The 15,354-nt window shown below is 40.8% G+C and overlaps 1 protein-coding gene across 1 annotated transcript in view; it reads right to left on the bottom strand.

Annotated features, from left to right (window-relative positions):
- Window positions 1-13,163, bottom strand: part of DNAI3 (dynein axonemal intermediate chain 3) — a 68,901-nt gene extending 55,738 nt beyond the window's left edge. Inside the window, exons 1-3 of the mRNA XM_033113305.1 lie at window positions 13,010-13,163; window positions 8,140-8,235; window positions 7,698-7,733 (exon numbers count right to left, since the gene is read on the bottom strand). Coding sequence (XP_032969196.1) covers window positions 7,698-7,733; window positions 8,140-8,221 — 118 coding nt within the window. The 5' untranslated portion in view covers window positions 8,222-8,235; window positions 13,010-13,163. The remainder of the gene's footprint in view (window positions 1-7,697; window positions 7,734-8,139; window positions 8,236-13,009) is intronic.
- Between the last annotated feature and the right edge of the window lie 2,191 nt (window positions 13,164-15,354).

Below are 15,354 nucleotides of genomic sequence, written 5' to 3'. Positions count from 1 at the left end.
AATTAACGTAATTAATTCAAACAATTTTTAACAGTTCTGTTGTTGATAAACATTACATTTTTCCCCTCATTTGTTTCAAAGATTGTAAATAACTTTACAAATACAAATTTGTAGAATGTTGTGTATAATTTTTAAAATCGTATTTCAAATTATTTTTAAGGTAGATTTTAAAAGTGTAATTATTGGTCTGAAAGTATAATTATCTCCTTACGCTTTATCAAACCTTTCTTAAAGCATCCCCTTCCTTAGCCCCTCACCAGCGGCTCTCGGTCACTTAGGTGACCTCACTCCCTATTTCACAGAGAGAATTCTGTGTCCTTACAGAACAGAATCCTGGTCGTCCTGCAGTCCTGCCCACCAGCTGGGTGGCACAGGCACCACTTTCTATCCTTCCCTCCAATCCGAAGACTGGCCTGCCCCCTTCCACCCTTCTCAGCCATCGAGGCCCATCCATTCAGGACTCCTCTCCCTTCAACTTTTGCTGCATCTGGGCTGTTTTCCCTTAGCATGCCAATTTCCCATTTGAAAAAAACCCTTCTCTTGACCTACATAGGTGCTGACCATCCCTACGGCTCCTTTTTTCAGTCACACTTGTTACTCAGCTCTTCACATTTTAAAGCTACTGACTTCCCAATTAGGTTGCATTAGTAAGCCCTTGGAAACAGGAGGAAGGTGGGGTAGGGAATCCCTTTTCCCTCTGGTTCCCTAGTCCCAGCATTGCCTTCAGAAGAGGAGGGAGGCGAAGTGCAAGAGGCTTGTTGCCTTTAAAAACCACTAGGTGGAACTGTGAGGTTCACGCTGAGCTTGTGCCAAAAGGAGGGGGCCGTCCTTTATAAACAGAAGCATTCCCCTTGACCAGAAAGCTTTCTGTCATCCCAGGAACAGGAAAGACAGTGACAAAGATTTTGTTCTGTGTCACCTGCCCCTACTAAACCTACTTTGAAATCTCCCAGCTGGATATTTTTCACTAAAATGACCCTGTCACGCTAATTGGACTTTTTGAAGGCATCTTTAACATAGGCTCTAACTCTTCTTTATCTAGAAGTTAGTGAACTAGCACATTGTTTCTAGCTGCCACTGACAGTCAGTAATAACTTCAGGCAACTAGTGCCCAACAGAACACACAAAACTCCCGAGGTCCTACTACCTTCATGCCCTGCCCGAAAAATGCCAAACTAAACAGGGCAAGGCCTGATGCTTCCAACACCCCCAAGGGTCTCTGGCAAAATTCAATAAAAGAACTGCTGCTAGCTAGGCTTTGAGGCCTACAGTGAAGACAGTGCATGTGAGGACAGAGTCCCAGAGAACAGTTTGCAGGCTCTCGGCCTCACGTGGAAAGGTGCTGGCTCGGGTAGTAGATGGCCCTCAGCTGTAATCAGATGGCCATCCGTTGTGGCTGGGTGGCCATCAGCTGTAACCATTGGTCACTGATATAACTGCCGTGGCTACTACGAGGTTGGTTGGTTGGCAGAGAAGCGGACGGTAGATTGCGGCTCCTGCTTCCTGTGTCTCCAACCTAGCCACCAGCGAGAGTACAGTGGTATGACTTCTCTATCTATGGCCCCATTGGTGTTCCTTTTTGGCCTCGCCCTATTCTGTGTCCACACACCGGGAGCAGGACCAGAGACCCTGCATGGTAGCACCCCAGGAAGACAACAATGAGGCTAGGTGATGAGATGGGCTTTGGGCTCAGCTATGCCTCCAACAGAGTGGAATGCTGGTTGCTCCAGAGGGGGATGAACACGATGTTGAAGCACAAAAAAAGGTCTACAGGGCCTCCTGAAACTTGTAGAGGTCAGGAGTCCTGCCACAGGGGCACGGCCTGCTGGATAGTGGGTCAGGCTAGGGTGGTGAGTGAACGACAAAGTAGGTGAATAACAGCCACGATAATTGCAGTAACATCTATGGAGCAGCTACTGCGTGCCAGGTGCTGTTCTAAGCACTTTACGTGCATTATTAGTTCAATTAATCTTCACAACAACACTCTGAGATGGTGACTATAATTGCCTCCATTTTTTTTCTTTTTTCTTTTTTTTAGCTGAGGAAACCGCAGCCCACAGAGTTCAAATAACGTGTCCAAAGTCAGGGGCTAGGAGTTGGAAATAGGGGAACTGGGATCCAAACCACGGTTCCTGCATTCTAACTACCATGCCTTGTTGGGGCTCAGGGCAAGCTGCCCCCAGATATCCCACAATGATGTTGATTGTTTTGAATAAAATCACCTGAGTAGCAGCAGGAGCAGAAGCTCTCTGACTCTCCTCTGTCACTCTACAAGCAGGAAATAAATCTCCATGATAGTTGCCCTCCCCACTCCTGAAGGACTGAGAGCAGACCTTACCACAGGAGTTATAAAATCCAGAGTCGAAAGGAATGTGTAAACAAACCTTGTAACGGCTTTACTAATTTACTACCCGAGCCCAAACCTTATTTAGATTCCTCACTAACAATACCCAAACCTTGCTTAGATCCGTTTCTAATGAGCAATAACTTTCTTTGTCCTGTCAAATTCTCACAAATTTATTGTTTTTGTCCAAAAAGTATAAAAATGGTGCCTCGTTCGATCATTTCTCTGAGCGTTATTTTATGATCTGAGCATCATACTGTGATTCTCCCTTGCCCACGTATTAAATTGGGTTTTTTTTCCTCCTGTTAATCTAGTCTGGTGTCAATTTTATTATTTTATAGCTAGTCCAGCCATAAGAACTAAAGAGAGGTAGAGTGGGGGAATTCTTTCCTGCTCCCCAACACTACTCTTTCTCTCTAATGTGTGAACACAGCAGAGCACAGGCGGGGGTCCTGCTCCTTCTCCACACACAGCCAGGAAAGTAACAGGAATTCCATTCCATGGGATGCAGTGAATGGCAGTTATTTACCTAACAGACTGATACAGCAGGAGCCAAAGACAGACTCAAGCTCTGCACACCTCACTCCTTAGACCCTTACTGTGTGTGCAAGGAAGAGGCCTACGCACTACAAATCATGTCCTTCCTGTTGAAACAGAGTTAATTTAAATAACTTCCATGCATTCCATCTGTATCTTTTTAAAAAAACATTTTAGTTGTTTACTTTAAAAAAACAAAACACTTTTATTGAGATACAATTGAAAAATAACAAACTGTATATATTTAAAGTGTACAATTAGTCAAATGTATACATATACCCATGAAACCATCACCACAAACGAGATAAAGAACATATCCATAATCCCCAAAGTTTCCTCATGCCTCTTCCTCCCATCAACCCTCCCTCACCCGCAGGCATCTACTAATCTGCTTTCTGTTACAAAAGATTAACTTGCGTTTTATGGACTATTTGTAAGTGAAATTGCACAGTATATACTTTTTGTTTGTCTTCTTTTAACCAGCATAATTATTTTGAGATTGTTTCATGTTGTTGCATGTAGCAATGGTTCATTCCTTTATATTTTTGCCTTGTATTCCATAAAGAAAAAATCGATTAGGCAAATATTTCTTAAGATTCATGGCTTCGGGTATGTGATCCCTAGGGAATCTTTGCTTGATTTAGGTTCACAGGCTTTTCTCCTATGTTGTCTTCTAGAACTTTTATAATGCTTAGTTTTACATTTAGGTTTATCGTCTGTTTTGAGTTAATTTTTGTGTATGATGTGAGACATCTAGATTGAAGTTCACTGTTTTTCCATATAGGTATCCAATTATTCCAGCATCTTTTGTTGAATAGACTGTCTTTTCTCCACTGAATTGCTTTTGCACTTTTGCTGAAAATCAATGGACTGTATATAAGTGAGTCTACTTTTGGACTCTCCATTCTCATTTATTGATCTATTTTTCTATCATTCTCTATCATTGCGGTATCTTTTTTATAGTAACAACAGTGAACCTTCTTTGTGACAGTCCTATGGAAGGAAATGTGCATGTACTACCTAGTTTAACTTCTGCAACAGTCTCATGAGGCGGGTATCACTACCTCATTCTTCAGATGAGGAAGTAGAGACTCAGAGAGGTGAAGTCATTTGTGGCCACAGTCAGTAAGTGGCAGAATTATCGTTTGAACCAGGGCTGTCTCATTCCAAAACCTGTGCTAGTAATCACTTGTGGTAAACAGAATAATGCTCCTCTCACCCCAAACATGTCCAGGTCCTAATTCCTGACGCCTGTGAATCTGTTCCCTTACATGACAAGTCGGACTTGCAGATGTGATTAGGTTAATGATCTTGAGATGGGCAGATTCTTGGGCCCCTGAGGTTGGCCCAGTGTAATCACTAGGGTCCTTATAAGAGGAAGGCAGGAGAGTCAATATCAAGGAGGGAGATGTGCCAGGGAGGCTGATGTGAAAGAGAGAGAACGATTAGCAGAAGCTACTGCTGTTAGCTTTGAAGATAGAGGAAGGGGGCAAGAGTCAGTGAATTTAGGGGCTTTTCACTGAAAAAGGTCAGGAAACAGAGCATCCATTCAGAGTCTCCAGAAGGTAACACTGAAAGTAATTTCAGACTCTTATCTCCAAAATGGTAAGGTAATACATTTGTGGTAATTTGTTATAGCAGCAATAGGCAATTAATACACCGCTGATACCCTAACCTGTATTAAAATATGACTTATAATTATGATTTGGGTAAATTATTTAACTTTTGGAAGTCAGCACCTCCATCTTATAATGGTCATAATAATGCTTACTTTGTAGAGCTTTCAAAGGATGAGGCACAGAACTGTTGCTCCATAAATGTTAGCTATGTGTAAAAATTATACATATTCTCTAGAAACATCCAGACATTGCCTTTAAGCCCTTAGGAGACAGTTGTTTAGCTAGGCTGTGGATCTCTTGGTTCCTTGGCAGGAAAGGGAATACTAGTGCCCTGGAACATGACAGCCATGAGCCCCGAGTGACGCTGACAATGTCATAGCAAGGAAGTCACAGAGATCCTGCTGTTGCCCTGAGAGGAGTCTGGGGTATAGGGGAGAGGTTCTGCTATAAGGGGATGCCAACTCAGGACCTGCCCTCAAGTCTCACTACGAAGTACTGAGGTTTCTTTGTTTTTTTCTCTTTTTACAAATATATTCACTTCTATTTTTTAGTCCTTTCACATTTAGCTGAAACATCTCCACCATGCCCCATTTTCAGGTTCATGGATCTTCTATCCAGCCAATTCTTAAATCAAGAAACATTTATTGAGCACCTACTATGTGAAAAGCATGATGCTAGTGCCAGGGTATACAGTCTAGAGGGGAAAACAGACATTAAATAAATACACGCAGATATACATCAGTACAAATTGTGACAAGTGCTATTTAAAGGAAAATAGGGTGAGAGATTGAACTAAGGAGGGCAATAGTGGTGGTGAATTTATTTATACAAGAACAACAGAGAAAGCGATTCATTCATTCATTTATTCAATCAACCAATCAACAAATATTTATTGTTATTATATGTCACGATCTGTTCTAGGCATTGGGGTACAGTGATGAACAAGAGAGCTTCTGTTTCCCTGGAGCTTGAGTGTATGTGTGTGTGTATGTGTGTGTGTGTGTGTGAGAGAGAGAAAGACAGAGAGAGAGTAGTTTCTAAATGCATAAACAGATAAATAGTTGATCCTCATTATTCATGGATTTTGTATTTGCAAATTCACTTGCTAAAATTTATTTGTAACCCTAAAATCAATAGTTGTGGCACTTTCACAGTCATTAGTGGACATGGTTAGAGTGGCGAAAAATTTGAGTCTTCCAAAGAGCACATTGCCAGCTGAGGTCAAACAAGAAAGACTATGCTCTGCTATCTAGTATCAGTTGTCACACCATAAACAAGTGTCCTTTCCAATGTCTATTTAGTGCCATATTTCTCACATTTTTGTGCTTTTTATTGGTGATTTTGCTATTTAAAATGGTCCCCAAGTGTGGAGCTGAAGTGCTGTCTAGTGTTCCTACGCACAAGAAGCTGTGATGTGCCTTACAGAGAAAATACATGTGTTTAGTAAGTATCACTAAGGCACGAGTTATAGTGCTGTTGGCTGTGAGTGAAATGTTAATGAATCAACAATATATACTAAATAAGATGTGTTTAAACAGAAGCACACATAAAACAAGGTTGTATATTGATTGGTTAAATCAATGTTATGACTAAAACCTGACCCTGTAGTTCCCCTAAGGGCAATGGCTCCGTGTTTGTTAATTCAGTGGTCACAGCAACTGTATAGAACTGCCATGAATAAGGAGAACCAACCGTACTTTAACTTCAGAATTATAAGTGCTGTGAAAGCAAGGGGACTAGGTGAGAGAGAGGCCTTCAGGAAATGCCTCTTACAGAGATGGGACTGCAGTCTGGCTCTGAATGATGAGACGGTGCTAGTTATATAAAGATCTGGGGAAAGAGGTATCCAGGCATGTAGAGCAAGAGCAAAGGCCCTGAGGCATGAACAAATTTGCTAGGTTCTGTGCTGTAGGCAAGACTGGTAAACTATAGATGGGGGAAGAGGAGGAAGAGAAAAGATCAGAGAGGAAGATGGGCCCAGAACCACTATCCACACAAAGAAAAATCCTGGGAGAGTTTAAGCAGGAAAGAGACGTAGCAGGTTGCTGCGTGCAGAATGGATTCAAGGAAGCTGAGTGGAAGCAGCGATACCAGTGAGGAGCTAAGGAGCTAATCTAAGCGAGGGGGGGGAGTTAGGGACTAAAGTTGTAGACACGGAGATAGTGTGAAATGGATGGATTTGAGACATATTTTAGAGGTGGAATTGACAGGCGTTAGGACGGTTTAAATTCAAGTGGGGAAGTGTTGAGGGGAAGGAAGGGGTCAAAAATGACTCCCACATTTCTGGGTGGTACATTCATTAATTCAGTAAGTATTTGTTGGGCAGCATAGCCTACTCCACTGCCACTTGCTGATAGCTGACATCTTCCCACCATCTCCCCACCTCTGCACGCCACAGCTCCACCCCTTCTGTCACTCTGGCCCCAGCCACAACCATCGCTCTCCTGGACTGGTGCAACAGCTGCCTAACCACGGTCTGCTTCTGTCCTCGCCACTGCAGTTCTCAACAGAGTAGCCAGGGTGACCCAGTCAAAACGTAAGTCAGATCCTGTCACTCCTCTGCTTAAATACTGCCCAGCGCGCCCTATCCTACATGATTAAACGCCAAAATCTTCACAATCGCCTACACGGCTTTTAGAGCTTTCTCTTTTCCACCCTCTCTGTTTCCAAACATGAGGTACATCATCTAAGTCAACTTTAGGAGAAAGTTTCAACAGCAACAAAAACAAAGCTCTAATTATTTAGCCTCTAAAAGTAGGAACATTAGTTTGGTTGTCTAAGTTCTAGTTTATTTGCTTAAAAATCAGCCTTTCTCCTTGAAATAGTGGAATCTTACCATGAAGTACAGATAAATAGTGCTCATGAGTCAGAGTTTTAAAATACTATTCTACTAAAAGTAATAACTTTCAGACTTACCACACTTTATAATTACAAAAGGTCTCTCAATAATCATACAATGTCGGATTTTGAAGGGACAGCTTGGCTCAAATCTATTTCTCAGTTTGAAATTCTTTCTTCCACTCTTACTTTTATTCTATCTTTAAAATTTTTCATTTTGTATTTTAAATGACATGAAATAATCTTAGTCTATGTACATGTTGATCAATTGCTTCAATTTGTAATATTCTCACTTGTTTAGTGCATATTAAAATATTGTAAAACTAGGGACATAATTTCTAAATTTTATTTCCACTTACCCATGTTCTCCATATTCATAGGTTCCGCTTCACTGACTAGAATATAATAAAATGATGTCAAATTTACATTTTTGAATCAAATGTATATCTTAATTTATTACAATTTTTTACCAAGTCTCAAAACACAAACCATAAATGCAAATACACAATGAAGACTTAAACTATTTTATGAATAATTAAATAGAATCTGAATAATTATCTTTCTCACAGAATTATCTCTTATTGAAATGTTTCCTATGGCATTCATTACATAGCATTTAATTGATACTGTAATGAAATGGATACAAAATCAGAATAAATCCCCATATTTTGAATCCCACTTGTGTTTTGCTTTAGGACAGCAAAAATATTTAAATTTATTCGATACAATGATCAATTTGGCTGCTAATATATGTACAAATACAAAAGCCATAAAAATCCCATTATAAAAAGACAATCCTACCTGATAATGTTTCCTTATTTCTGACAGTTTTTGGCTTTTTTCGGCCACCTAAGCTCTTTCCTTGTTGAGATTTTGGAGCCATGGCTCTGACGTAGGCTGCACAAAGTAAAACTATTATTAGTAAATGTCTGGTTTACAGTTTCAAATAGTAAGCATTATCATTTAGTAAACAGAAGAATATATTTTCTAAGTTTAGCCTTTAACTACATCAACACGGGTTGTCATAGAATGTGTGTTCTGTGGCCAAAGGTGTAGTGCAACAACAATCTTACTGATAAGATCCTGCCATTCCAGTGCAGGTATTTAGCTGAAGCACAAGGAAATGACCTGCCAACACTTCAACGTCTCAGCCTCAGGTCCTGCCATGGAAGTACCACAGAGGACACTGGTTTCCTGGCTTCGTGCTGCAGTTCCCCTCCCAGGGAGTTGCTCTGTGCTGGGCTTCCTAGCAGGTGTCCCAGCTACAAAGACAGGTTTAAAATTTATGGGCCGACAGAGACCCACAACGTGTATATATGTATGTAATTTTTAAATGAACATAATTTAAATAATACTTTTGTCCCAGCAGGTGTACATGTATCCACTGTCCTTATTTGCACTGTCAGAGAATGCCTCCAAAAGTTTTCCATGGAATCACTCATCAATTTTGACAGACATGACACTGGCCAATGGCCTTGCCATGACATCAAATCCTTGTCATCTCCTCAATGCTCACCATTGTCCCATCTGGTTAAATGGTTAGGAGTGTGATTTCAGGAGTCTAATCAACAGGATTTAAAAACAGGCTCAACCTTTTACCAGCTGAGTAACCCTGGGCAAATTACTGACCTTCTAAGTCTCAGTTTATTTATCTGTTTAATGGAAATAATAACAAAACCTATCTCATAAGGTGGTTGTGAAGATTTAATGAAATAAAATTGCATTATCTCAGTCATCTCACACTGTTTGTCTCATTTTCATAAACCAACATATATTGAATATTATTTTCTACTGTGGGGGAAAAAGAAACTTTCCTCTGCCCTCAAATTTCTTTTAGCTGATCTAATAATTAAATAGACATGAGACAAATTAACCAGAGAAAATAACCAAATTTAATTCATGCATGTATATTGGACCCCCCGTACATGAGAGTCAGAGACCCCACATGCAAGAGGTTCAGAGACAGAAAGGGAAATTGAGTATAAATGACATTCTGAGCTGGGGATGAGGTAATGCACCTTGGGGCTTCAGAAGGTCATGGCAGAAAGAACACGTGTCCAATAATTATTAGTTTGTCCTACCATATAGATAGGTAAAAAGTTGTTTCTGGTTTTAACTCTTATCATGGGCCAGGCTCCTAATTTAAATTCTAGATAGTTAAAGGGCAGGTGTATGGTGGGGGCTGCATAGCAGAAGTTTCTCTTGAGCCTGCAGGGTTTTGTTTGCCTTTAGCTCAAAACAATCTGCATATCACTAAGGCATATCTGGGATGGCTCAGTCTGAACCCCTACAATTGCTCACATCGAATCATGAGATTTGTTTTATGCCTAGTCCCTTGATTATGAAATCTTAAACAAAATGTGGATGTGTTTGTCTAAGGGTTTGTGTATACACGTTTTTTCCTTTTCACATGTGTTTTTTCAAATGGTAATAATGATAGCTCATGTTTATTGCATGCTACGTGCCAGGCACAGTTCAAAGTAACTTAGATATTATTTTTTTTATTTAATTTCAACCACCCTTTTAGGTAGGCATTTGCTTAATGCTATTATCTTCATCTCCATTTTATGATGTGAAAATAGAGGCTCAAGAGGTCAGGTAACTTGCCTGAGGAGACATAGAAGCATGAGTGGTGGAGGCAGGGTGTGAGCCCCAGCGGTCTGGCTCTCACGTCTACACTCTTACACTTTGCGTGAGACTATCTCTTGGATTTCACTGGTAAATATTTATTGTATTTCATTACAAATGAAGTTTGAATTTAAATTCATTGTCTTTCCCTAGAAAGGTATGATTTAATCAACATTTTATGATTCTGACAATTTAGGAATTTCTACTTTTTAAATATTCTGCAGTGGATGGCTCTGACCCAACTCTTCGCCTTGTCAAGTAGCCATCCCACTTTTCAGCCTTAGCATAATTTCAAATCTTGGACCTAGTCCTTTTTTCAAAATATTCTTTATAAAAGTACCCCCCTCCCTATTCTATTCCAGCTGCATTTGACTTAAAATAATCAAGAACACTCAACACCACTAGGTCTCACCACACACACACACACACACACACACACACACACCATCATCATCATCACCAACACGACCACCGCTACCAGGCCTATTCACTCCACAAATATTTATTGAGCAACTATGATACACCCGATGCTGTCCTAGGTGTTAGGAACACAGCCGTGAACAAAAGAGGCAAACCCTTGCCCTGATAGAGCTTCCATTCTAGAGGGGAGACAGATGGCAAACAAATAAGGGAGCAAAATATTTAGTACTTTAGATGGTGATAACTATCAAGGAGAAAAATCAAGTAGGAAGGGGGTTGGGATTACAGGAGTAGGGACATTGCAATTTTATATTGGAGAATCGGGGAAGGCTTCACTTAAGTGACATTGGAGCAAAGACCTAAGAGAAGGGAGGGAGCCCAAATGCTGATTTCTAGGAGAAGGATGTTTTCAGGCAGCGGGGAACAGTAAGTGTAAAGGTTCTGGGGCAGGAGTATGCTTGGCACATTTAAGGTCATTATGCTTGCTTCCCATCTTTTCTATTTTTAAACAAAGATTTAGAACATGACCTGAAACTAACATCTTGGGAGTCTGATAGATTTATCTCCAAGAACTGCGGCTTCTTGTTCAATCTCCACCAAGACCCTGATTAAGCTTCAAGGTTCTCCTGGGCTCTTCAATCATCTTCTGACAAGTACACAACATCCACCCTCCAGAAATCACTGTTTCTACAGTATTTCCAATTAGTCTACAATACTTGTTTCTCCCCTTCCAGCCTAGCATCCACCTCTTTCCAAGGTTAAATATTTACTCATGTAAGTAGATGCTATCCCACCACTTTGGGCTTTGAAATGTCTCTTGGATTCCAAGCCGGCCTCTCCCATACCCTCCACTTGTCCTGGCCTTTAACATGTCCTCCTATGCCAGAAGTTCCTGTTTTGTGCCAGGAACCCCTTTGGCAGCCTGATGAAGCCCAGGTGTCAAATAAAAACATGGGACTGAAAAGGAGACAGATTTTATTGAAATATGGATATCAAAGGATTTTTAAATTATAATAATTTACATGCTTCTTTATTAACACATTAAATAACAAGATGTACCAGTGGTTCTAATTACTACCTTAATTTTGAAGATGTGATGAGCAAAAATCATAAATCTATAACATCCTTAATGTAATATTTAAACAGCTGTAATCTCTTTTAGTGACAAAGTCACAAGTCCTGCTAATACCATGGTGACTTGTTACCAAATGCATACTTTTCAATTAGCAGTTAGTAAAAATAAACACGCAGTTTTATTTTTCTATCCACAGTCTCCTCCCCTACCCTCTAACTAGATCATGGCCATTTAATTGGACTCCCTGCCTCTGTTCCAATCAGAATAGTCACCGACAGGGCAGGCCTTCAGAGCTCTCTTTAAAAATGCAGATCTGAACAAGTCACTTCCTTGTATACTGGAGAATAAAATGTGGGTCCCTAGTGACCACAGCTCATTCTCCAGTAGTGGAGAAATGGAGCTTATTTGAAATGCACATTTCCTGGCAGCACCGCGATCATGCAGGTCTGGGTGAGCCTGCAGTTTAAAAATCACTATGAGGTAGTCTTACTCTGGTGGTCGGCAGACTAGACTTCGCGAACCAGGACAGTCAAGTGTAAGCATCACCTTTAACACCCTTCAGAGTTTGCCTCACCACATCCACCCTTCCAGTTCTGCTCCAGCCTCATAGGATTACTCTCCATTCTCCAAACAGTCCCCAGAACTGCCTAGCTTCCTCTCTGGGAAATTCCCTTCTCTCCCCATCTCTCTAGCTTCACACCACTCACACATTTCTCGACTTGCTTAAATCTTGCTCATTCAAGGTCCAACTCCAATAGGACCTTCTCTCTGAAGCCTCCCCAACTTTCTCACTCAGAGGCTTAAACAATTGTTTTCCCTGATGCTTTCTGATCACCCATTTAAAGCAGTGAATTACGCCAAGCTTCTGCAAAGGCAGAGAGCCTCAAACTCAGAGCTGTCTGAAAATTGCTGTGAATTCATTCAGCATTCAGCATACACTCAGGAGGAGAGAGAAATGACTGAGCAGCAACTAAGCCCTGGAGGTCACTAGAGGAATAAGACAAGATCTTTCATTTCAAAGAGTAAATGTGTCCCCCATCACTGTCTTCACTCTATCTATTCCAGCCCTTTCTTAATGATCCTGGGTCGTCTCTCTAACTACTTCAGTCCACATTAATCTTTTCTTCTTTGATTCCTGATACCAGTGAATAACCAGGATCAAGCTGTTTTCCCATCCATCCATCCATCCATCCATCCATCCATCCATCCATCTATGCATCCATCCATCTACCCATCCATCCAGTATTTATTGAACTCCCACTATGTGCCAGTCAATGTGATAGACACTCGGGATATACAACCTGCGAACAAGACACAGTACCTGCCCTCAAAGTTCTTAGAGTGTCGTTAACTGCTCTCCTGTTGCTATTTTTGCCTCCTGGCTGGGCTGGAAATTCTTTGAAAGCAGGTAAGGTTTTGTACTTTTTTGTAGTCTTCACAGCAGCTAGCACATTGCTGACATAGAGAGTGTTCCAAGTGCCCTTGAAAGAGTGAGTAAAATACTTAATTGTTTTCCAAACCTCCGTTCCCATTCAGAGCTTCCCTTACCTGATACTGCTGAACTGAAGGGAAAAGAAGCCTCTTTGCAGTACCCTAGGGAAAAACTCCTTCGGGGCCTGAAGATGGAAGTTTGACTCTCCTGTCTCAGAAGAACACGTCCAAGAGAGCACAAACCGCAGCTCCTCTGCAAGCTGTTGCTGCGACGCACTCGTTGCTAAGAGAAAAGAGGCGGTGACTCTGTAGAGATTGACAAAGCTCCAATACCAATACAGTCTCCGCTTTCTAACAGTCTCTTTCAGAACAGACTTGTGATTGGTTGCTGTTATGCTGGCGCCACGCAACAGGGAACAGGGCGAGGTCCGCAGCTTTTCACTTGCAAGGAAGGCATTGTGCGTCTTGGGTATGTTGAGGACAGTGGCCTGGTCTGACCCCAGGTCTGACAAAACTTGGTCCAGCGCAAGCGTCCCGGAAGAAAAATCCTTCTAGAGTGCTCTCTAGCAGTAGGGAGGGAAGGTGATGTGAAGATTGCGGGGTTAAAATCCTTAGAGCAGCTGCACCGCTTGCCCACAGGTGAGCTGGGGCCTTCCCAGGAGCCTGTCCTAGATTCCTGTGTGAAGGAGAGATAACCAGGTTCGATTATCTTCTAATGTGTTACCTTTTCCTCTTGCCAGAAATAACTTTTGTGTAGAGTTGGACTCAAACTGTAAGTATGAGTCTCAGGAGAAGGAGTTTAAATCCCTTAGTAACTTCAAGGTTCATTTTATCTGTGGTTGCGGGTCCTATGGGATTCATACAGTGGAGCTCCTCTGCACACTGTTCCCGACTTTCCTCTAAAAATAATTATAACTGCTAATTTGTAAGCTGGGAGAATTTAATAAAGCAATGCAATTGGCTGCTGTAATTGCTCTAAATTAATTTTTTACATTCAATTTAAGTAAAAATACTTGATTGAGAAGAAACTTATAGACATATCTAAGACTTAATGATCTCAAATTAGATAAGACTTTGCATATGTTTAGGAAGATCATGTATATCTCAAATTTCTGAAGAATTTGTACTTGCAAAATGTAAATAAATTTTACTAAAGAAGTCATTAAAAAAAAAAAAAAGGAGGAGGACTTATTGTGACAACTTTTCCCCAGCCTCTTCTACTTCCTGACACTGAAAGATAAAGTTTCCCCTGGGCTCACTTCTGAACTTCTGAGTCTTCTTTTCTCACTCTTTGTACTCTCCTGGTATCACAGATCAACTTCCCTTGGTTCAGCTGTCTCTCTACACATCAGAGACGTCCATTTCCACACTCTCCGCCTAATACATCTCTTCAATCCTAGACCTGAATTTCCACTCCCTATTGAACATTTCTAAGTACATGTCCAGCTTCATTCACCATGTTTGATAGTTGCTAAATAAAGATATTGAATAAATAAGTGAATGAATGAATTACTGTACCATAGGCATCACAACTAGCAGAACCAAAAATCAATTCATTACCTTTTAGCTATCTTTCAGGTATCTTTGGGAAACTTTTTTCCTCCTTTATTTTCTACCCTAAATAATAGCACCCACTGTCCGTCAGTTTGCAGAGCCAGAAATCTGAGAGGCATCCCAACAGAACTGGTCTCTCTTTTCTGTGTGTCCACTATAGCAAGTAGTACACTGTGTTGCAGTGGGTTGTTATATGGGTGTCTCCCTCACTGGACTTTAAGGTGAGGATGGTGTCTTATTCCTTTAGTTCTCCATTGTCTGGCACAGTGTTGACATGGGTATTTAATAAAATATATGTTGAATGTATTTAAAACAAAGCTAGAAGGAACTCTCTAATAAAAGCTTCTTTACATTCTTCTGAATAATTTCCTTTTCTTAAAAACAAAACAAAACAAAACAAAAACAACCCATACTCCTTTGCAGTCAGTTTTAAGGAAGTAAAGATTATAATCTTGTGATTTGGGTGAAACCCCAAGATTTTCTGTAGCTTTTCTTTCTTTAGAAACACCTGAAGGGGATGTCCACTTGGAGATTTTCTTTTAAAGAGTTAGCTCAGAGACTAAGGATTGAGGAAGCTGAATAGGAGTTTTTATGCCTTTTGTTTGTCTGCATCAGTATTGGGAGGAAAGAAAGGTGGGAAGGAAAGAAGTTTCCTGGTTTGAGTCCTAAACTCCTGGGATTTCGATAACCTGCTTGGGGAAACTATCACACCCTATTGCCTGAGGAACTGAGGAGCTTCCCAGAAGAGTACTCACTTTCAGAAATGCGTAAACAGAGAGAAAGTTCTGTCTTGGGAACAAAGCTTAGATATTGGAGGAGAGGACCAATTATGGCAATTCTAGAAAAAATGAACGAAAAAAACTTCAATATGAAATCGGAATATGTGCAACATTATAGCAAGGAGAAAG

This window comes from Rhinolophus ferrumequinum, chromosome 9 (assembly GCF_004115265.2).
Source record: "Rhinolophus ferrumequinum isolate MPI-CBG mRhiFer1 chromosome 9, mRhiFer1_v1.p, whole genome shotgun sequence".
NCBI classification, from domain to species: Eukaryota; Metazoa; Chordata; class Mammalia; order Chiroptera; family Rhinolophidae; genus Rhinolophus; species Rhinolophus ferrumequinum.
This window is presented reverse-complemented; position numbering and strand designations above follow the sequence as displayed.